The sequence below is a fragment of the Mobula birostris genome, chromosome 15 (assembly GCF_030028105.1).
Source record: "Mobula birostris isolate sMobBir1 chromosome 15, sMobBir1.hap1, whole genome shotgun sequence".
In the NCBI taxonomy this organism is placed as follows: Eukaryota; Metazoa; Chordata; class Chondrichthyes; order Myliobatiformes; family Myliobatidae; genus Mobula; species Mobula birostris.
The window spans coordinates 40,109,712-40,133,601 of NC_092384.1; the positions used below are offsets into that span (position 1 = coordinate 40,109,712).

At 39.3% G+C, this 23,890-nt stretch overlaps 1 protein-coding gene across 3 annotated transcripts in view; it reads right to left on the bottom strand.

Moving 5' to 3' along the window:
- Positions 1-23,890, bottom strand: part of phkb (phosphorylase kinase, beta) — a 274,547-nt gene that overhangs the window by 45,082 nt on the left and 205,575 nt on the right. For all 3 annotated transcript variants that reach the window (XM_072279636.1, XM_072279637.1, XM_072279635.1), the window contains 5 exons: positions 22,510-22,592; positions 22,319-22,409; positions 14,882-14,943; positions 14,636-14,798; positions 8,843-8,924 (listed from right to left, as the gene is read on the bottom strand). In XM_072279636.1, the coding sequence (XP_072135737.1) occupies positions 8,843-8,924; positions 14,636-14,798; positions 14,882-14,943; positions 22,319-22,409; positions 22,510-22,592 (481 nt within the window). The remainder of the gene's footprint in view (positions 1-8,842; positions 8,925-14,635; positions 14,799-14,881; positions 14,944-22,318; positions 22,410-22,509; positions 22,593-23,890) is intronic.

Below are 23,890 nucleotides of genomic sequence, written 5' to 3' on the forward strand. Positions count from 1 at the left end.
TCGGCCCACAATGTTGTGCCGACCCTCAAACCCTGTCTCCCATATAAGCCCCCACCTTAGATTCCTCCATATACCTGTCTAGTAGTCTCTTCAACTTCACTAGTGTATCTGCCTCCATCACTGACTCAGGCAGTGCATTCCACGCACCAACCACTCTCTGAGTAAAAAACCTTCCTCTAATATCCCCCTTGAACTTCCAACCCCTTACCTTAAAGCCATGTCCTCTTGTATTGAGCAGTGGTGCCCTGGGGAAGAGGCGCTGGCTATCCAATCTATCTATTCCTCTTATTATCTTGTACACCTCTATCATGTCTCCTCTCATCCTCCTTCTCTCCAAAGAGTAAAGCCCTAGCTCCCTTAATCTCTGATCATAATGCATACTTTCTAAACCAGGCAGCATCCTGGTAAATCTCCTCTGTACCCTTTCCAATGCTTTCACATCCTTCCTATAGTGAGGTGACCAGAACTGGACACAGTACTCCAAGTGTGGCCTAACCAGAGTTTTATAGAGCTGCATCATTACATCGTGACTCTTAAACTCTATCCCTCGACTTATCCAAGCTAACACCCCATAAGCTTTCTTAACTACCCTATCCACCTGTGAGGCAACTTTCAGTGATCTGTGGACATGTACCCTGAGATTCCTCTGCTCCTCCACACTACCAAGTATCCTGCCATTTACTTTGTACTCTACCTTGGAGTTTGTCCTTCCAAAGTGTACCACCTCACACTTCTCTGGGCTGAACTCCATCTGCCACTTCTCAGCCCACTTCTGCATCCTATCAATGTCTCTCTGCAATCTTTGACAATCCTCTACACTATCTACAACACCACCAACTTTTGTGTCCTCTGCAAACTTGCCAACCCACCCTTCTACCCCCACATCCAGGTCGTTAATAAAAATCATGAAAAGTAGAGGTCCCAGAACAGATCCTTGTGGGACACCACTAGTCACAATCCTCCAATCTGAATGTACTCCCTCCACCACCACCCTCTGCCTTCTGCAGGCAAGCCAATTCTGAATCCACCTGGCCAAACTCCCCTGGATCCCATGCCTTCTAACTTTCTGAATAAGCCTACGGTGTGGAACCTTATCAAATGCCTTAGTAAAGTCCATATAGATCACATCCACTGCACTACCTTCATCTATATGCCTGGTCAGCTCCTCAAAGAACTCTATCAGGCTTGTTAGACACGATCTGCCCTTCACAAAGCCATGTTGACTGTCCCTGATCAGACCATGATTCTCTAAATGCCTATAGATCCTATCTCTAAGAATCTTTTCTAACAGCTTTCCCGCCACAGACGTAAGGCTCACTGGTCTATAATTACCCGGACTATCCCTACTACCTTTTTTGAACAAGGGGATAACATTCGCCTCCCTCCAATCCTCCGGTACCATTCATGTGGATAACGAGGACATAAAGATCCTAGCCAGAGGCTCAGCAATCTCTTCTCTCGCCTCGTGGAGCAGCCTGGGGAACATTCCGTCAGGCCCCGGGGATTTATCTGTCCTAATGTATTTTAACAACTCCAACACCTCCTCTCCCTTAATATCAACATGCTCCAGAACATCAACCTCACTCATATTGTCCTCACCATCATCAAGTTCCCTCTCATTGGTGAATACCGAAGAGAAGTATTCATTGAGGACCTCGCTCACTTCCACAGCCTCCAGGCACATCTTCCCACCTTTATCTCTAATCGGTCCTACCTTCACTCCTGTCATCCTTTTTTTCATCACATAATTGAAGATTGCCTTGGGGTTTTCCTTTACCCTACTCGCCAAGGCCTTCTCATGCCCCCTTCTTGCTCTTCTCAGCCCCTTCTTAAGCTCCTTTCTTGCTTCCCTGTATTCCTCAATAGACCCATCTGATCCTTGCTTCCTAAACCTCATGTATGCTGCCTTCTTCCACCTGACTAGATTTTCCACCTCACTTGTCACCCATGTTTCCTTCACCCTACCATTCTTTATCTTCCTCACCGGGACAAATTTATCCCTAACATCCCGCAAGAGATCTCTAAACATTGACCACATGTCCATAGTACATTTCCCTGCAAAAACATCATCCCAATTCACACCCGCAAGTTCTAGCCTTATAGCCTCATAATTTGTCTTTCCCCAATTAAAAATTTTCCTGTCCTCTCTGATTCTATCCTTTTCCATGATAATGCTAAAGGCCAGGGAGCGGTGGTCACTGTCCCCCAGATGCTCACCCACTGAGAGATCTGTGACCTGACCCAGTTCATTACCTAGTACTAGATCTAGTATGGCATTCCCCCGGTCGGCCTGTCCACATACTGTGACAGGAATCTGTTCTGGACACACTTAACAAACTCTGCCCCATCTAAACCCTTGGAACTAATCAGGTGCCAATCAATATTAGGGAAGTTAAACTCACCCATGATAACAACCCTGTTATTTTTGCACCTTTCCAAAATCTGCCTCCCAATCTGCTCCTCGGTATTTCTGCTGCTACCAGGGGGCCTATACAATACCCTCAATAGAGTAACTGCTCCCTTCCTGTTCCTAACTTCCACCCATATTGACTCAAAAGAGGATCCTGCTACATTTCCTGCCCTTTCTGCAGCTGTAATAGTATCCCTGAGCAATAATGCCACCCCTCCTCCCCTTTTTCCGCCCTCTCTATCCCTTTTAAAGCACTGAAATCCAGGAATATTGAGAATCCATTCCTGCCCTGGTGCCAGCCAAGTCTCCGTAATGGCCACTACATCATAATTCCATGTATGTATCCAAGCTCTCAGTTCATCACCTTTGTTCCTGATGCTTCTTGCATTGAGGTACACACATTTCAGCCCTTCTACCTTACTGTCTTTACACCGTTTATTCTGCTTCTCTTTCCTCAAAGACTCTCTGTATGTTAGATCTGGCTTTACTCCATGCACTTCTTCACTGCTCTATCGCTCTGGGTCCCATCCCCGTCACAAATTAGTTTAAACCCTCCCGAACCATGCGAGCAAACCTACCTGCAAGGATATTGCTCCCCCTCGAGTTCAGGTGCAATCTATCCGATCTGTACAGGTCCCACCTTCCCCAGAAGAGATCCCAATGATCTAAAGATCTAAAACCCTGCTCCCTGCACCAACTCCTCAGCCACGCATTCAACTGCCAGCTCCTCCAATTCTTACCATCACTGTCACGTAGCACTGGCAGCAATCCTGAGAACGCCACCCTTGAGGTCCTGTTCTTCAGCCTTCTGCCTAGTTCCTGAAACTCACATTTCAGGACCTCATCCCTCTTCCTGCCTATGTCGTCGGTCCCAACATGTATCACGACTTCTGGTTGCTTTCCCTCTCATACCAGGATGTCGTGCACCCGGTCAGAGACATCCCGGACCCTGGTACCCGGGAGGCAACAAACCATGCGGGTGTCCTTTTCACGTCCACAAAATCTCCTGTCTGCTCCCCTGACTATAGAGTCTCCAATGACAATAGCTCCCCTCTTCTCCGTCCCACCCTTCTGTACCACAGGGTCAGACTCAGTGCTGGAGGCCCTGCCGCCGTGGCTCACCCCTGGTCGGTCGTCCCTGCCAACTGTATCCAGGACAGTAAACTTACTATTCAGGGAAATGGCTACAGGGATGCTCTGCACTACCTGTCTGCTCACCTTCGCTTTCCCCCAACAACCTGTTTCCAGCAGCCTAGGTGTGACTACCTCCCTGTAGCTCTCATCTATGACTGCCTCATTCTCCCTTATGAGTCGAAGGTCATCCAGCTGCTGCTCCAGATTCCTTACACGGTCTTCCAGATCGCCCAGCCGTATGCACTTCTGGCAGATGTGACTCTGCGGGAGAGGGGAGTTCCCCCAAGACTGCCACATCTCACAGGAGAAGCACATCACCGTCTCAGGAGACATTGTAAAAACTTTTTTTTACTAAAAAATTTTTTCAAAAATTCTAGCAACTAGGTTAGAGAAGGTGTTACCTCAAATTATTACCATGGATCAAACCGGATTTATTAAAAATCGCTATTCATCCTTTAATATTAGGAGGTTAATGAATATTGTTTATACCCCCTCACTTACTACCCCGGAATGTATTATCTCATTAGATGCTGAGAAAGCCTTTGACAGAGTTGAATGGCCTTATTTATTTAATGTTCTTGAGAAATTTAATTTTAATTTGACATTTATATCTTGGATTAAATTGTTATATTACTCCCCGGTAGCCTCGGTTTGTACGAATAATTATAGATCTCCTTTTTTTCATCTTTTTCGTGGTACTAGGCAAGGTTGCCCTCTTAGTCCTTTACTATTCAATATTGCTCTTGAACCTTTAGCAATTGCTATTTGTGACTCGCCAAATATTTTTGGTATTACCCGTGGAAACGAAATACATAAATTATCATTATATGCAGATGATTTGTTGTTATACATCTCTAACCCAGAGAAGTCAATTCCTGCTATTCTAGGTCTGTTGGCTCAATTTAGTAACTTCTCTGGTTACAAATTGAATCTTAATAAGAGTGAATTATTCCCTTTAAATAAGCAAGTACCTATTTATGGACGTTTACCATTTAAATTGGTTACTGATTCATTTATATATTTAGGGATAACAATTACGAAAAAATATAAAGATTTATTTAAAGCTAATTTTTTACCTTTAATTGATCAGATTAAACTTTTATTTACTAAATGGTCACCAATCTCTTTGTCTTTAATTGGTCGGATTAATGCTATTAAGATGATCATCTTGCCCAAATTTTTGTATATATTTCAATCGGTTCCAATTTTTATCCCAAAATCTTTTTTTTGATAACGTAGATTCAAAAATTTCCTCATATATTTGGCAGAACAAAAATCCTAGGTTAGGTAAAAGGTATCTACAGAAATCTAAAAAGGAGGGGAGGCTCGCCCTCCCAAATTTTAGATTCTATTACTGGGCAATTAATATTTGATATTTAAAATTTTGGTTATGAGATTTGGACGTATCTTTAAACCCTCATTGGGTAAATCTTGAATCTAATTCATTACAAGGGTTTTCCTTGGGTTCAGTTTTAGGAACTTCACTTCCTTTTACTTCTTTTAAATCGTATAAACAAATGAATAACCCAATAGTTAAGCATACTTTATGTATATGGTTTCAATTCCGAAGATTTTTTGGGTTTAATCAATTTATTCTAGCAAGTCCCATTATATCAAATTTTCTTTTTCAACCTTCCACTTTGGATCAAGCTTACTTTGATTGGAAAACCAAAGGTATAATATCTTTTCGCGATTTATTTTTGGATAATTGTTTTATGTCTTTTGATCAACTCTCTAATAAATATAACTTACCCACATCTCACTTTTTTAGATATCTACAGATTAGAAACTTTTTAATTACTGTCTCCCCTAATTTTCCACACCCATATCCAATGGACACTTTGGAAACAATTTTAGATTTAAATCTCTCTCAGAAAAGTGTAGTAGCAATTATATATAATTATGAATTTATGTCCTGATGCTTCTAATAAAATTAAAGCTGACTGGGAAAGAGAACTTGAGATTAATATACCAACTGAAAAATGGGAAAAAATTCTTCAGTTGGTGAATTCATCCTCTGTATGTGCTAAACATAGGTTGATACAGTTTAAAGTAGTGCACAGGGCTCATATGTCGAAAGATAAACTATCTCGTTATTACTCTTATATTAATCCAATATGTGACAGATGTCATTCCGAGATAGCTTCTTTAACCCACATGTTTTGGTCATGTCCTTTGTTGGAGAAATATTGGAAAGATATTTTTGATATTATTTCAACTGTCCTAAATATAGACTTACAACCTCATCCAATTACTGCTATCTTTGAACTACCAATGATAGATTTAAATAATTTAACCTCTTCATCACGAAGGATGATTGCATTTCTTACTTTAATGGCTAGAAGGTCCATTTTGTTGAATTGGAAAGAGATTAAACCTCCTAATGTATTTCATTGGTTTTCACAAACTATGGTGTGTTTGAATTTGGAGAAAATTAGAAGTGTGGTTTATGACCCTTCCATTAAGTTTGAAAAAACTTGGAGGCCATTCATTCGGCATTTTCATTTGATGTAATTTGATCATTTCCAAACTTGTTTTATCTCTCTGTACTGTTGTTGGAGGGGAATGGAGTCATCGACACTAAGGTTTTCTTCTTTTCCATTTTTAAGTTGTTAGTTTTGCCCAAGTCTTTTAGTTTAGTTTATTAATTCTGTTTTTCTTTGGGGATGGGGTTTATTTTTTTTTGTTTTTTTTTTCTTTTTCATGGTTTTTTTTCCAGTTTTTTTTTTGCTTCGTATTATCCGTTGTTAGTTCTACATGATTGGGAGCTTTGTTAATTTACACTATTTGGTTTTGCAATTACTTTTTTAGGTGTAACAATATATCTCCTACTATTTGTACTATTGCTATGTTTTGTTTCTATATTTTGAAATTAATAAAAAGATTGAAAAAGGAGACATTGTAAAAACTAACTGCGAGCTAGCTTGTCCTCCGCCTCTTCTCGTCGAAGCCTCTCGAGTCAAAGCCTCAAAGCTCCACTCCTTCACTGGCCCTGATGAGTCACTGATTGCAGCAATTCCAGCTACAATACGCCACTGTTGTTTAGTGGAAAGGTTTTGGAGTGTCAAAGGTGGTTCAATTGCAGCTGGATATCCAACCTCTGACCGGCTAATGCAGACACAGTGATTCATCCACTTCTAAATGTTACTTTCTGCTTTTGTCGTCATCTGAATATTATTTAATCCTCACTGTATGCCAGCATTATGCTTCATTTACTGAGGAGCTGACAATGAATTGAACACTATGTAATCATCAGTAAACAACATAATTTTTAACATGATGATAGAAGATCATTATAAAATATATGAAGGCAGTTGACCCTTGGGCAATATCTTTAAGATCACCTGCAATTACATCCTAAAATTGGATAATTGGGTTTCAACAATCAGAAGCATCATACCTTACATAAGTTATGATGCCAGCTAATGGAAAGCAAAAAAAAAAAGCCGAAAATACCTAGCTGGGCAGCACTATAAGGAGAGCATTCATATTGCTAACTGACGATCCTTCATTACAATTGCTAATTCTGTGAACATTGTTACTCACTCCTTAAGCTGATCTATGTAGTCTATCCAGCATTTTTTGTTTGACTTCTCATTGAGTTCAATTTCACCAGTGCGACCCCAAGCCACGCCTGGTTAACTAGCGTTCTGAGGTCAAGCGAGTGACTCTCTCCTCATATTTAGAATTCAGTTCTTTAGTTCATGTTTGAAACGAGGTCTGGAGCTGAATGGTCCTGAGAAAATCACACTTAGTATCAGTATGTAGGTTATAGGACAGTAGAGACCTTGAAACTAATTTACTTATTGACAACACTTCCTACCATTTTTTTTAAGATAGGGTCTAGTATTTATGCTTCCTTTTATAGATACAATATAACTGGGCAATATTCCTTTTTTTTGTGAATGTATTGGTTTTTTTTGTGAACAGTTTGGCTAGTTCAGAACATAATTTCTTGATGATAACAAGGATGTTTTTTTGACCCTGTAGCTTTTGTGCATCCAGTGCTTTCAGCCATTTGTTGATGTTATGAGGAGCTTGCAACTTCAGCTAATCAGGAAACACATGAAAAGCATAAATTCATTGTTAATCCTGGAGGTCATGAATGCCTACAACAGCAGAGTATCAGAAAAATGTTCAGTTTGTGAATCATCAGGATGTATCTGATTATGGCTTCTTTGCATCTCTACTTATCCACCATTAACAGAAAAATGCTTAAAACATCTGCCTCCTATCTTATATTTTCTATTTACATCTACTAATAGCATCTCTGAAATCTCTATTTCTGACAAAGCTTTTAGTTTCCTCTCCTAACTTTCTACAATCCATTTATTTATTAATTCCTGATACCAAGTGATTTTTTTTATTTTTAAAAGCAACACATACATCCAAAAAAAAAGATAAAAAGGCACTTAAAATTGCTCAGGACCAGGGCTTTATATCAGGATAGGCAAGATTGTGACTCAATTTAGCTTGGGAAAAAATTACAGGGAGATTTGCTCCAATATATTTAAAAGTTGAGGGTACTCTTCAAAGGGATTCTAGTCACCGGAGCAACCAGATTGATTTCTACAGCTGTTAAGCCTTTCACCATCAGACTAAAATCTGGTGTTTTATATACATAAAGCTGAATAAAATCATAAATTTGAAAAAAATAATAAATGTATCAAATGGTCTCAATGTAACAAGGTTCTCAAAGTTTGGTAAAATAACATACCAACTAAACTACCAAGTAAATGATTGCCACTGATTTGATGTGTGCTTCTCAACACTGCAGGCTAAGATAGGATATCAGCTGGAAATTGTTTTCCATGGAAGACTGCTGATATGGTGCTTCCCTATTGTAGAACTAGTTCCCTTCACAATATGAAGGTTATTGAAACTGAAACAACATAATGAAATGCCTAAAATTTTTGACTTTTAACAAAAAATGCTGGAATTATTTTCAAATCTTGACTACTGTACTATTTTAAAAGATTGCATTGCCTCATTGTTATGACTAGACCTAAGTTTTACTTCTTGATATTGTCTGTTGCACATTATTCCTCCTGGTTTTGAACTGATCTGCTCAATGCCAGGTCTGAAGTTCTTTCTCAATAGTCTCAGACTGCTTGCACTCCAAATAAACGCTGCATCAAATAGATCAATCCCTTTCAAAAATATAATTTCTTCATGCAGTTTTAGGATTAGTATTTAGACTGTCAGTAAAATAAATTCAACAGTGTGAAACCTTGCACTGCAGACTATACAAACACATGAAATAAGTGTAATTAATATCATTATATCTGAACAACTCACCTTCTCCAGTTATGAAATTAGGTCCTTCTCGCTTCAGTAAAATACTCAAGAGCATAGCTTGGGAGGCTAGAGAGGTGGATTCCTAAATAAACAGTAAAACTTTGCTGAAACACTGCACCTCTTTGAGTAATCCAGTGATCTAAAATAATTTTAGATTAATATTTTAAATTATCAACAGTGGAATTTACTTTCAATTCATCAATCCAAGGTCTGAGTAGAATTACATCACTATTGGTTATTAACAATAGTGATAAAAACATATTCAATAGTAATATAAACATGTTAAAATACACTTATTAGCATATTTCTTGGAAATATATATTGACAGTTCTTTTACACAGCACAAGAGAACAAATACAAACTGGTACATTTAAATAGTTCCCATTCAGATAAGCAGGGCAACACTGAGGATCATTTTTTTGATTTCTCAAGTGCCTTCAATACCATACAGCCCCCATTGCTGGGGGAAAAGCTCCATTCAATGCAGGTTGGCACTTCCATTGTATCCTAGATAATGGACTATTTGACTGGCAGATCACAGCTTGTGCAGTTTCAGAACTGTGTGTCAGACATGGCTATAAGCAGCACTGGGGTCCCACAGGGGACTACACTGGCTCTCTTCCTATTTTACCTTGTACACCTTGGACTTTAAATAAAACACTGAGTCATGTCATCTGCAGAAATTCTCTGACGACTCAGCAACAGTTGGGTGTACAAAGGGAGGACAGGAGGATGAATACAGGGTCCTGGTGGAGGACTTTGTCAAATGGTGCAAGCTGAATCATCTGCAGCTCAACATCAGTAAGACAAAGGAGATGGTGAGGGACTCTAGGAAGACTAAGCCTGCACTGACAATAGACAATAGACAATAGGTGCAGGAGTAGGCCATCCGGCCCTTTGAGCCAGCACCGCCATTCACTGTGATCATGGCTGATCATCCACAATCAGTATCCAGTTCCTGCCTTGTCCCCATAACCTTTGATTCCGCTTTCTTTAAGAATCCATCTCTTTCTTGAAAGCATCCACAGACTTGGCCTCCACAGCCTTCTGGGGCAGAGCATTCCATATATCCACCACTCTCTGGGTGAAAAAGTTTTTCCTCAACTCCGTTCTAAATGGCCTACCCCTTATTCTTAAACTGTGGCCTCTGGTTCTGGACTCACCCATCAGCGGGAACGTGCTTCCTGCCTCCAGCGTGTCCAATCCCTTAATAATCTTATATGTTTCAATAAGATCCTCTCTCAGCCTTCTAAATTCCAGAGTATACAAGCCCAGTCGCTCCAATCTTTCGACATATGACAGTCCCGCCATCCCGGGAATTAACCCAGTGAACCTATGCTGCACTCTCTCAATAGCAAGAATGTCTTTCCTCAAATTTGGAGACCAAAACTGCACACAGTACTCCAGGTGTGGTCTCACCAGGGCCCTGTACAGCTGCAGAAGGACCTCTTTGTTCTTATATTCAATTCCCCTTGTTACGAAGGCCAGCATGCCATTAGCTTTCTTCACTGCCCGCTGTACTTGCATGCTTGCTTTCAGTGACTGATGTACAAGAACACCTAGATCTCATTGTACTTCCCCTTTTCCTAACTTGACTCCATTTAGATAATAATCTGCCTTCCTGTTCTTACCACCAAAGTGGATAACCTTACATTTATCTACATTAAACTGCATCTGCCCACTCACCCAGCCTGTCCAAGTCACCCCGCATTCTCATAACATCCTCCTCACATTTCACACTGCCACCCAACTTTGTGTCATCGGCAAATTTGCTAATGTTACTTTTAATTCCCTCATCTAAATCATTAATATATATTGTAAACAGCTGTGGTCCCAGCACTGAACCCTGTGGTACCCCACTGGTCACCGCCTGCCATTCCGAAAGCTCCCTGGTACTATTGATGATGAGGACGTGGATGTGGTGAGGACCTGCAAGTACATGGAGGTGCACCTGGATGACAAACTTGAGTGCAGCACCAACATAGAGACTATGTAGAAGAAGGGCCAGAGTCGCATCTACTTCCTGAGGAGGTTGAAGTCCTTTGGAGTATGAAGGCCTATCCTTCACATGTTCTACTAATCTGTTATTGCCAGTACAATCTTCTGTGTGGTGGTGTGCTGGGGGAATGACGTCACTCGGGGAATGACATCAACATGGGTGATACCAACAGGCTCAACAGACTGATTAGAAAGTCTGGCTCTGTTATAGGAGTTCAACTGTACACACTGGAGGCTGTGGTAGAACAAAGGACCCTAAGGAAAATCCTGGCAATTCTGAACAATATTTCTCACCCTCTGCATGCCACCTTAGTTGAACAGAGAAGCACTTTCAGTAATAGACTAAGACAACTGCGCTGCTCCAAAGAGCGCTATATGAGGTCATTCTTACCCTTGACCATTAGGCTCGGTAATGAGTTAACCTATAGCTGGGGAAGCGATGACCTCCTCCTGTTAGACTGCTTGAGGTAACTTATTTTTTATTCTTTTTTACTTCTCTTCTAATATTTGTACATCTGTGCACTTGTGATGCTACCGTGACATTGTAATTTCCTTTGGGATGAATAAAGTATCTATCTAATTCAGTCAGATACATCCTGTTAACACATTGCTAAGGTCTAACACTGATAACCTATTTATTTCATGCTGTCATTTTTTTTTTATCATTCTGTTGCTTGCTTCTGGGGGAGGTATAGTCCTGAAGCTTAATATCCAGGCCCTGAGCAGTGGCAGGACTGTGGATGATATAGAAGGGAAGTGTGCATAGGCTTGAATGTACCATACCTCTAAAAGCAGATAAGTGACAGCAAAGCATAGCAACCATCATTGCCGTTGGTTAAAATTATAATGGCTTTTCAATTTAAAAACATGAAAAATTAACAAAAATATAGGATTGTATAAATAAAATCAACTGAAAAACTACCCTTTTAAAATAATCTATGGAAAAAAGTACAGTCAACATTTCGGGCCAAAATCCTTCAGCAGTCCTCTTTTCCATTGATGCTACCTGACCTGCTGAGTTCCTCCAGCATTTTGTGTGTGTTTTGCTTGGATTTCCAGCATTTGCAAATTTTCTCTTCTTTATTTTTAAAATAATTATGGCTGAGTAGCAAAAGGCAAAGAGAGGGAGTAAAGGAGGCCTTTATACGTTCATGATCTGGATGATGGAATTTTGTGGCCAGGTTTGAGGATGATTCAAAGATAGGTGGAGGGCAGATAGCACTGAGGAAGCAGGAAGTCGGCAGAAGGATATGGACAGATTAGGAGAATGAGCAAAGAAGTGGTCATGCAAGCTGGCAGAAGGAATAAAGGTGTAGACTATGTTCTAAATGGGGAGTGAATTCAAAAGTTAGGGGCGCAAAGGGACTTGGGAGCCCTTGTGCAGGATTCCCTAAGGCTTAACTTGCAGTTTGAGTCAGTAGTAAGGAAGGCAAATGCAATGCTAAGATTCATTTCCAGAGGGCAAAAATATAAAAGCAAATATGTAATGCTGAAGTTTCATAAGATATTGGTCAGACTGTATTTGGAGTATTGTAAACAGTTTTGGGCCACATACCTAAGATAGGATGTGTAACAGTGGGTCCAAAGAAGGTTTATGCGAATGATCCTGGGAACGAAAAGGTTAACATGTGAGTAATGTTTGATGGCTCTAAGCCTGTACTCACTGGAGTTTAGAAAAATGAGGAAGGGGGGCGATCTCATTGAAACCTACTGAATATTGAAATTACTAGATACAACAGAGGTAGAAAAGATGTTTTCAACAGTGAGAGTCTAGGATCAGAGGGAAGAGCCTCAGAACAGAAGGACATCTCGCTAGAACAGAGGAGATGAGGAATTTCTTCCGCCAGAGTTTGGTGAATCTGTAGAATTCATTCTCACAGCTGTGGAGGTCAAGTCATTGGGTATTTTTAAAGCTGAGGTTCATGGTTCTTGACTAGTAAGGGTGCCAAGGTTATGAGGAGAAGGCAGGAGAATGGAGGTGAGAGGGAAGATAATTCAGCAGAGGTCAAATGGCAGAAAAAACTTGATGGGTTGAATGGCCTAATTCTGCTCCTATATCTTATGGTCTTGTGGTATTTTCTGTTTTTGTTTCAGATTCCAACGCCTGCACTTTTTCTCCTTTTCAACATATGTCCTTTTACTTCTGCAGTCCCTCCACCTCTGGACATTTTACTTATAATGCTTTTCCAATCTATTTCGTTTTCCTTCCAAAAGCATTATTTCCTACTGCCTCTGTCCATTAGCAATTCCTTTGGTTAATTCCTTTCCTTATTCATATGTGGTGTCGAGTGTTAATGGAATCTTCATCCTCAGCAACTTTAGTTTTCATTTAAATTTTACAATCCACCAATCCACTATTTTTTGCATTCTTTGCAACCCTACCCTCTAACATCTTTGTTCATTGAAAAATGTCCTCACATGATACTCGTTGTCAGCCATAAATCGCTGACTGGCACCTCAGGTCATTTCCACTTTTCCCTCTGTGTCTCCTTTGTCCTGCCTTTCTCCAAACTCTCTGAATTTTCTCAGCTCCAGCTCCCTCCCCTATGCTCTTTCCAATATCCATCTGGAAATATACACTCAGTTGAACAATATCTGGAAATTAAAATGACAATGCCTTCATAAAAACTCAGTGGTTCACAGATTACGTTAGGTCCAGCTGATTCAATTCACATCTCCCAGCCTACAATGATCGAGAAGGTGGCTCTCAGGTACCTGATCAGTAGATTAATTTTAGGCTTATCGAGAACAGCCACTATCATCAGTAGCAACACACACACAAAGAAACTCAGCATGTCAGGCAGCAACTATGGAAAAGAATATATAGACAACATTTCGGGCCGAGATCCTTCTTCAGGATTTATTATCAGTACTCATTTTGGCTGAAGAACATCTGCTATGTTTCAACTCCCATGTGACTCCGAGGCACAATTTCTAAACTCAGCAACTTCTGCCTCTATTCCATAACCATAATGCTGAACCTCTACCAATGTTCTTTTCACCAGTTTCTTAAATTAGAATCTGGAGAAAATATAGCTGATAAAGAATAATTCCTTATTTTCTTTGCCCCTCTTCCCCAACAAATTTCTGTGCTGCTGTCCTCATGCACATCAAACATACGTACATGTTTCTACCTACCCCTACCTCAGAAACATCCCATCACTTAGATTCACTGAAAGTCTCTTTCCCTTTTTGGTCCAACTTTTGTCATCAACGACTTTAGTCTTGTACTTAGTAATATTTTCCCTAAATATATTTGCTCTGCCATCATTCACTTCCTTACAACTGTTCCAGACCTGTCTTAAAATATCCTCATCTACTCCATATTATCTCCTTTCATTGTCTGTTATCTACAAATACTTTTTTTTTAACAAGATGAAAATTATATAAATGCAGCCTGTTGATATGCATTATTTTTTGTATTTTTTGCATGGATTAAAAGATAACTAGATTAAAAAATAAATTTACCTACAAAATATACAGGCAGTTGTAAATAAGAAAAACATTAAAAAGTTTACAGATCTGGAATGACAGATGAATAATACTTTCATAACATGATAAATTAAAACATGACAACTGTTAGACAGAAAACTACCACAAGGTGATAGAAGAATTAATGATTGTTGGGACAAGTAATCAATTAAAAAAGGAGAAGGAAAAGGTGTTTTGTTTGTTTTGATATTCTATAGCAACTCAACAATTCTCAATGGCATAAAGCAGATATGTGATTGTAAGAAGACTACACTGTATATTTCAATATAAAATTTACAGTATTAATGTAACTTATTTCCTTACAGATAGTTTATGGAGAATGTCTGATGTGGGGGAAAACATCCAATCATTCAGATTTATTTCCATATGTTCCACCAGGTCAGTACCAGCTGCTAAACTTGGCTTACGCTTCACTTTTGAATGCTTTGGGAACTCCAGCTCCTCTAGACTTACAAATTGCGGAATTCTGAAAAATAGTTTTCTTTTGTAAGTCATGCCGAGGAAAGAGAAAACAAAAGAAAACCTTTAAAAGCATTAGTTGGAACATACTCCTCCTCGTCACTTATCCGAAGGAAATCAAGCTGTTCTACCATTGCTCCGGATATTAATGTCTGCAATACAAACATAAAGAACAGTTTGCTAAATGAAAAGCAATGTAATATCAACAATCTGTTTTTATGTTGTGAACATTATGCTATCACAATCTAGTTACAATTAGCAAGGAAATTAAATCAATTCATTTATATCAAAGCTCATCAAAACAAATGCTGTAAAATGCACAATGGGATATTTCTTTATAAATTCTATTACATATAATAGGAACATTGCAGCATACAGAAAAAGGTAACAGTTTAAAATTCAATTGATGATGAAATCCTGAATAGATGTAAGATTTACAAAATATTGTCATTTCTGTATCAACTATACGCGCATGGGAGGGATGGCTACACGTTTGGTAAAGATTTCTCATGCAATACTTCATTCACCATCATATACTAAATATTATATCACCATTTATTTATGACTAGATAATACAAGAGATTTGATCTTAAAAGATAATTTCCTGGAAGCATTTTGCCTGGAGTAACACCAGATTGTAACACTTCTAGGCTGTATGACACCATTCTGGAAAGTGTACATCAGTCACATACCTAGTGATGGCAATCGTCACAGAGCATCGTTTTGCTGTTCGGTAACAGGCGACATTAGCTGACAGCGAACTGTGGTTAAGCAGTCATAAAGCATAAGGACATTATCACACTCAACTTCATAGACTTGGCTTTCTATCAGGTCACCACAGCTGATATATGCCATACTTTACAGTTTGCCACTCATCAAAAAGGTAAGGTCATTAACGCTCTCTGCTCCAGGAAAGGACCTTTCTTTGATTTCTCTGTTAGCGAAGAAAATGAGCCTGATCCAAAATGAGGATTGCCGGACATTGCCAGCTTCTCCAAAATTCAGGAAGTGATAAACTGCTGTTTTGTGACACTCATTGACTCACAGAGCTTTTCACAAATTTTTGGAGTTGTGGTCGATTATGAGAGGAATTTTATCCTGGAAGCTCCTGACTTCTTCATTCAGAATAAATCATCTTTGCCAAACAAATTCTGGGGAACGTTTTCCCTGAGGAGCGAACCTCAGGAAATGAATGATACCTTTTACGTCATTGCCTTCTGTTTCCTGCGTGCGTAGCATCAAATTTTCGTCAGTGTTGCTACAATAACTGCATGGCCTACTCAAAATAAGGTGCACTGACTGTACAGTACAGAACCTGTACAGATCAACAATGCCTTTATACTTTATGATCATCGGCTACAAATTACGTAGCATACCCAACAGGAGAGGTACTTACTTGTGGGACTACATATAAATTACAGATCAGGAGCAGGAGGAGGTCACTCTGTCTTCTGAGCCAGGTCTGTATTTTTATTCCTGGTAACTTTTTGCTATCTTTGCCTATTCCCTTAAATCACAGCAGGTACTATACATTGAACCAACTAAAAAAAACTGCATGAGAGAAATGTCTGCAGGAAAATTTCGGTCATGTATCTTATATCATTGTATCCCTGATGCCAAAAAAATTCTTTGCAGGTGGAAACAACCAGCAAAGTCTTATAGTTAAAACTCACTATATTGTGTATTTTGGCTGAGGGGATTCTTTAAAAGAATTATCATAAAATCATATCAGCTTTGACTCATAGCACCTGTGGTTATAGGCACCACATATCAAGTAAGGAGTGTTGCCTCAAAGGAATAAATTACTGTCATTCAGGATCCTTTACTATTTCAGAAGTTGTGTTAAGTAATCATTCCTGGAGGCACTACACCAGATAAATATCTGCTTTAGAGTAAAGAACCACTACAATCATTCCTAATAGGTCGATCATGACATTCCCTTAACGTAATTGTTTGAGTTAGTGCCAGGTAGAAACATAATGACCAACAACTGACCCAATTAAAGGTCCAACCTCTGCAATGAATACAGTTTTCAAACCAATTAGATGGAATACTGAGTTATGGGGAAAAAAATCTCCGGGAAATTGATCTGTACTTTTCTCATAACCAACATCTCTTCTGGGCACAACTCAGAGCCACCGAGCTCTGTATCAGACAAACCTGCGACAAGAGAAAACCTTCATCAATGCGAAGAGCTCACATTTTTAATATAGAGTCGTTGCTTTGCTTAGAGCACCAAACCATTATCACATCAGCAATTGTGTTTTTTTGTGACTCAAGCTAAGGAGAAGTCTTGATAATGAATTATCTGACTTTGGACCCCATGTATCAATGTAATAAATTGCTGTTATAACATTTTTAAAGGGGTCTGTTTCTGACAAGTAAGATTATTTGCTATCAGTTTATCCACAGTCTGATTAACTTGCTGCAGTTCATCATGGAACAATAACCATAATGGCTAAGTTATGGGGCTCCTCTGTGTCATCCTTGTACATCTGTGGAATGACTGGGTACATCTAAAGAAGAAATATTACCTTACTCTACTTACATATTTCAGAATCAGTGGAAGCTTTGCTAAGCATTAATCTAATCAGTGTTATGAGTTTATGCAATCAAGAAGCAATCATGACCAATAGAATGGCCTCATTTCCCTGGGTGCTCTGAATAATTATTGCATAACTCCATTCAATACTGCAACAGAGGTCACTCAGTTATGAGAAAAGGAACAGTCCATTGGCAGAGACGCCTGAACAATTTAAGTATATCATTTATCCTCTCTAATCTCTCACTGACCTCAAACATCTAAATGAACAATAAATTTTAAAAAATAACAATGGGAAAGCAGTTAATTCTTCATTCAGTATTCTGCAAAACCTTCAACATAAACATTTTGGTTCCAGTGACCACAATTCTATTAGTTTTAAAATGGTAATGGAAAGTGATAGAACAGGACCACAGGTTAAAGTCCTGAATTGCAGTAGGAATAACATTAGGCAGGATCTAGCTAGGGTCAACTGGGTGACTCTATTGAAAGGCAAAGTAACAGATAGCAAGTGAGAGGATTTTAAAAGGGTCATCTCAAGAGTATAGGGGAAGCATGTTCCAATTAGGATGAAGGGTAGACATACCAAGTTGAGGAACACTGGCTGACAAGAGATATCAAAGCTCTATTCGGAAAAAAGAACAAAGTATAAGATGATGAGAGGCATTGATCGTGTGGATATTCAGAGGCTTTTTCCCAGGGCTGAAATGGCTAACACGAGAGGGCACAGTTTTAAGGTGCTTGGAAGTAGGTACAGAGGAGATGTCAGGGGTAAGTATTTTACACTGAGAGTTGTGAGTGCATGGAATGGGCTGCTGGCGACGGTGATGGAGGCGGATACGATAGGTACATGGAGCTCAGGAAATGGGTGCACAAATAGACAGGGTGGCATTTAGGACACTGGGCTTTATCAGTCAAGGCATTGGATTTAGGAGAAGGAACATTACGTTGCAGTTATACGTCACTGGTGAGATTGCACTTGGGGTATTGTGTACAGTTTTGACCACCCTGTTATAAGAAAGACATTGTCAAATTGAAGAGATTTACAAGGATGCTACCAGGATTAGAGGGCATGAATGAAAGGCAGCAGTTGGCTACGCTGGATCTGTATCCCTTGGAGCAGCAGTCTCCAACCACCGGGCCGTGGACCGGTACCGGGCTGCAAAGCATGCGATACCGGGCTGCGAGGAAACGATATGATTTGGCGATAGGAGTCAGCTGCACCTTTCCTCATTCCCTGTCACGGCCACTGATCAGCCATTACGCATGCGAGGTCAATACCCGCGCGTCATCCATGTCAGCACGGAAAGAAGATCAACTCCTCGAGCTTGCAAATGACGGCGGGCTGAAAAGTACGTTTGACATAACATCTCTGCCGGCATTCTGGATCTCAAAGTCAAGGCTAGATATCCTGAGATAGCCACGAAAGCAATGAAAACGTTGCTTCCATTTCCAACATATCTCTGCAATGAATGCAACAAAAATCAAATTGCGTAATAGACTGGACATAAGGAACCCCGTTCGAGTATTGCTGTCTCCCATCGTCCCTTGATGGGACCATCTTGTTGCAGGGAAACAAGCATTCAGCCCAGGGCTCCCACTGATTCAGCGATATTGGTGTGTTGCAATGATTTTATATGTTCATACGGGGAAAATATGTGCTGTGTGTTTAATATCCAAATGTTACTTAAAATGTTATGATGCTATTGACTTACTAATATAACCATATAACAATTACAGCACGGAAATAGGCGATCTCGGCCCTTCTAGTCCGTGCCGAAAGCTACTCTCACCCACTCCCACCAACCTGCACTCAGCCCATAACCATCCATTCCTTTCCTGTCCATACACCTATCCAATTTTTCTTTAAATAATATCGAACCTGCCTCTACCACTTCTACTGGAAGTTCGTTCAACACTTATTTCAAGCTCCCCTGTCCTTCCCTGATAATTGACTTATCGCTATATTCATGCGAGGAAAATATGCGCTGTGTGTTTAATATTAAATTCGTTAGTTAAACCCTTTTAGAAACGAAATTAAGTGTATTAGCCACTTCTCACCTGTATTCCGGTCGTGATTAACACCACCCCCCACCCCCGTACAGAATCGCCAAAAATGATTTGTAGAAAAAAATCGGCACGTACACACATGCCCAAATCATGCATGCGCAGTGGTGCCCGCACAAGGCTTCATGGTCATTGTAGTCTATCGGTGTAAACAACGTATTTGGCTCTACTCTTGTCCGTTGGCAACCCTACCCCCCTCCCCAAGATAAGAAGATAGAAAGTTAAAAGAGGTGTGACAGATAACTTCTTTACACAGAGGGCAGTAAGTACATGGAATGCACTGCCAGAGGCAGGTGCAGTTGTAATACTTAAGAGGCATTTGGATAAGAACAAGGAGCTTGGAGGGTTATGAGCTAAATGCAGGGGCCAGCAGGGAGGATGCAGTTGCTGCATGCACCATTTGGCCAAAGAGCCTGTTTCCAGGCTGTATTGTTGAAACAAAAAGATAATTAATCTCCTTGTCACAATGAATAATACCACCCTTTCTGTGACCTCTACCCTTTTTCTAGTTATCCAGGGCAAACATCCCCAAAATAATCTTCCCATTGCTATAGCAATTTTGCATACTTTTCTGATTTATTTCCTATTTCCTCTCAGTTTATCTTGTTCAAAAGTCGCATTTTCTGCCCCTTTTTAATCCTATAACTTACTTCCACTACAACACTATTGAGCAAATGAAATCAAAACTTGAAGAATTTGCAAATCTGAAATTTAAAAAATGGTGAAAACATCTAGGTCAGGCAAGAGAGAAAGAAACAGAATTAATGTTGCAGATCAGACACAAATAGTTCAGATGAATGATCTCCAACCTGAAACATTAATTTGTTTCTCTCTCCGTGCTGAAAGATTCCAGCATTTTCATTTCAAACTACTGACCAATTTCTTTCCTGTCACCATGTTAGCTGATACTATTATTGACCCTAATGAGATCCATCCTCCTCCCCATTAGGTTGGTCATCATCAACAGTCCTCAGCAAACCAAATCTTGAGCTCTCTGTCTTCGTTAATTGCAAGACCGATCTCCTGTTTCTCTGCAGAGTACGTGTGTACATCACAGCTTCCAAAATACATCTTATTCACTCTCACAACTCCATGTATGAACCTTTAGATATAGTTTTCACCCATACCAAAGGCTGTGATGCTGATAAACTGTCTTTCCCCATACTTCTCAACTTGCCTGAAGCTTTTTGCATCCCATCCTTGCCAGCTTCTATTATCTTAAACAGTTGCAGTCAGAGTATCATTTGCATTACCTTCTTTTCCTGCCATTGTGTCATTATTTATGGGTTCTTCCAGGGATTTATCTTTGGGCTTCCCTCAATTCTCATCTGTTAGAAACTGAACCTTGTCATTTGTTCCCTTTGTGTCACTGAGGTGAGTTTCAACCACACTGACTGTATCAGTGGGTTCAATTATTTTGGTGTGCTAATCACTTCCATCATTTTCTAATTCCAACTCTCCTCTGGTCTTATTTCATCAGCGCTGTAACCATGGCATACATCACTATCCCAGTTTTCCCCAGGCTATGTTCCTATGTTACTCCCTAATAAAACTGCACTCATTAAAAACCTTGCAGCCCATTCCCTAATTTACATAAAGTCTCACTCATTGTGCTTGCTGGCCAACACTTGCTCTTGATCTAACAAAAGCGAAGCTTTGCTTTCAAGTTCTTCAAGATTATGCTCCCTCCCCTCCCCCCATTTTGATAACCTCGTCAAGTCATTGAAACCATTGAGATACCTCTTCACTTCCAGTTCTGCCTTCTTGATTTCATTCTTTCTCCCTGTGTCTAGGCTCTGGAATATTCTCTCTAAACATCTCTCCCTTACTACTTCCAGTTAAGTGGTCTGCCCTGGAATTTTATTCCCAAACTGCGCTGTGGAGGTACTTCACAAAAATGACTTACGCAGTTCAAGAAGTCTGCTCACCACTATTTTCATAGGTGATGAAGGATGGGCAATAAATACTGCCCTTCCCTGTGATACACTGATCCAAAAAGATGAATAAACAATTGTGAAAATCTGTCATTTTGATCAAGACTTTCAGTTATCTGTCCTAATATGTCCTTACATGATCTGAAGTCAGTAAGTACCTTTGGACATACAAAAGACACAAAAAATGTATGTTATTGTTATACACAACTGGATGGGCCATTTTTTTTTTCTAGGCTCAGCATTTTCTACATCCCTATTTATTCAATGAGGTAGTAAAACTAATCATCTGACCCAACTAGCATAGAAGTAAAAGCTGATTATCTAGAAAATTTCCCATGCTTGGCAATATTTTAGATTCAGGGAGCAAGCAGAAGTACAGAATTTCCCAAGAGGAAAATAAAACAAAATTGTGATACATATGTTCTTTTTTTCATAGTAATATAGGAAACTATTCCGTTAGGACAAATCATTATATTTTTATTCGGATGTTTTCACTTAAAGCACTTACAGCTACAATATCATGAAACAGAAAAAAAGATCTATGTAGCAAATTGAATCACTTCCCATTGCCTGAAGTATATTATGGAAACTGCCTACATACTTAGTTGTAATGTTGGAGACACAGAAGTCAACTTGTGTGCAGAAAATTGCCAAAAGGAAAATAACATTGATTGCAGTATAAATACTAGCCAGGACATAAATATATTTGCTCAATAAAATGTATGTAATTTAACAAATCTCAAAATATATTAACAAATTAATTGTGTTTAAGGACCAATAAAGTAATTAGGTCAACTAGATTCCATGATATGTTTCTGAAATGTATTGTTTTTATACCATTTGGATAAACATAAAGTGGGCAGATGTTTTGGTTCAACCAATTATTAATTATTCATTATATGTACATTGCCAATAGCCATAGATTTTATTCATGATGATTTAATATACAATACATACAAAATTTAGATTTTGATCCTAACATACCTGAAGTCTATCAACATGAACTTTTACTCCTCCAACATTGCCATTTTTAAAAGCTGCCAACATATCCAAAATGGGATTGAGTCGACTCCCCCTAAATGAGAAAAGTTTTCAACTAATTTAGATTTCCGAATATCAAATTAATAGACATAAAGGAATGTGACAAAAGTAATCCTAACTGAAGAGCTTCTTACTTTATGTTATCTTCACGGATCAGCACAAGGAATAGAGGACGCCGATTCATTTTCCAATACTGCTTAATAAACAGTAGTAAATTCTGGGGATCAAATTGATAAATATTACAAGGATTAGGTACATTGCAAGGAATACCAATTTACTGAATATGTATATACATACAATTATTTATTTGTTCTTTAGAGATTAGAACAGCTTAGAACAAGCCTTCCAGCTCAATGAGCCATGCTATCCAGCATTTGCCTGTTATTCTATATTCTAACATTTGCCTAGTCACAGGAAAGTTTACGATGGCCAATTAACTTACTAACTAGTACGTCTTTGAACTGTGGGAGGGAGCAGGAGCACCTGGGGAAACCCATGCCATCATAGGGAGAACGTAGAAACTCCTTATAGAATACACCAAAATTGAGCTCTGAACTCGGACACAACGAGCTGTAATAGCGTCATGCTAACCGCTTTGCCACCACAGTACCCCCAACTATTTATGAATAGTGAGCATCATATGACCTATGTGATCTGATCACACTGTGGAACTTTTGTACATGCAAAACTGTATTATACAACTATCTCAAATCTCATCACAGAATCATGGAGCTAGACAGCACAGAAATGTGACCTTTGGCCCAACTGACCTAACTGTTGACCTGAGCTAGTCCCATTTGCCTGGTTTTGGCCGGCATCCCTCAAAAACATTTCCATCCGTGTACCAGTCTAAATGTATCATACCCATCTCTGCAGCTTCCTCTGACAGCTGATTCCAAATACCCACCTCTCTCCTTGCGAAAAAGTTGCCCTCAGGTCCCTTTTACATCTTTCTCCTCTCATCTTAAACCTATACTCTCTAGTTTTACACTCTTCTTCCATAGGGGTTGGCGGGAACTATAAGCATGCACCTTAGCTCTGCTTCTCATAATGTTATATATCTTTTATAAAACAGCAAAAACACAACATAACTAAATGTCTATGGAATACCCAATCTACAGAAATAATAAAACTCTAGAAACTACAGGCTATCAACTAAAGTGATTAATTAAATCAAACTGATCATTTTATTTTCTTCAATAGTCTCATGTGCAATCTTATCTTCTTCCCTAATCTAAGTAAATATCATTGGAGGTAATGTTTGTAACATAATAAATTATTAGAGTGTTACATACAATGTTTGAAATATAATAAATTAGTTGTATTTATATGTTCCCTATACCTTTGGCCATGAATTTTATTGGCTATGTAAGAAACCTAAAAACCTTACTGAATCTTGCTGATTTTCAAACCACTCATGCTGAAAGTCCTCAAATTACTACCTATAGACATCACGAGGATGAATGAAACCAAATTTAATTACTATATTTCTAGATTAAACTGGTTGTCAAGCAC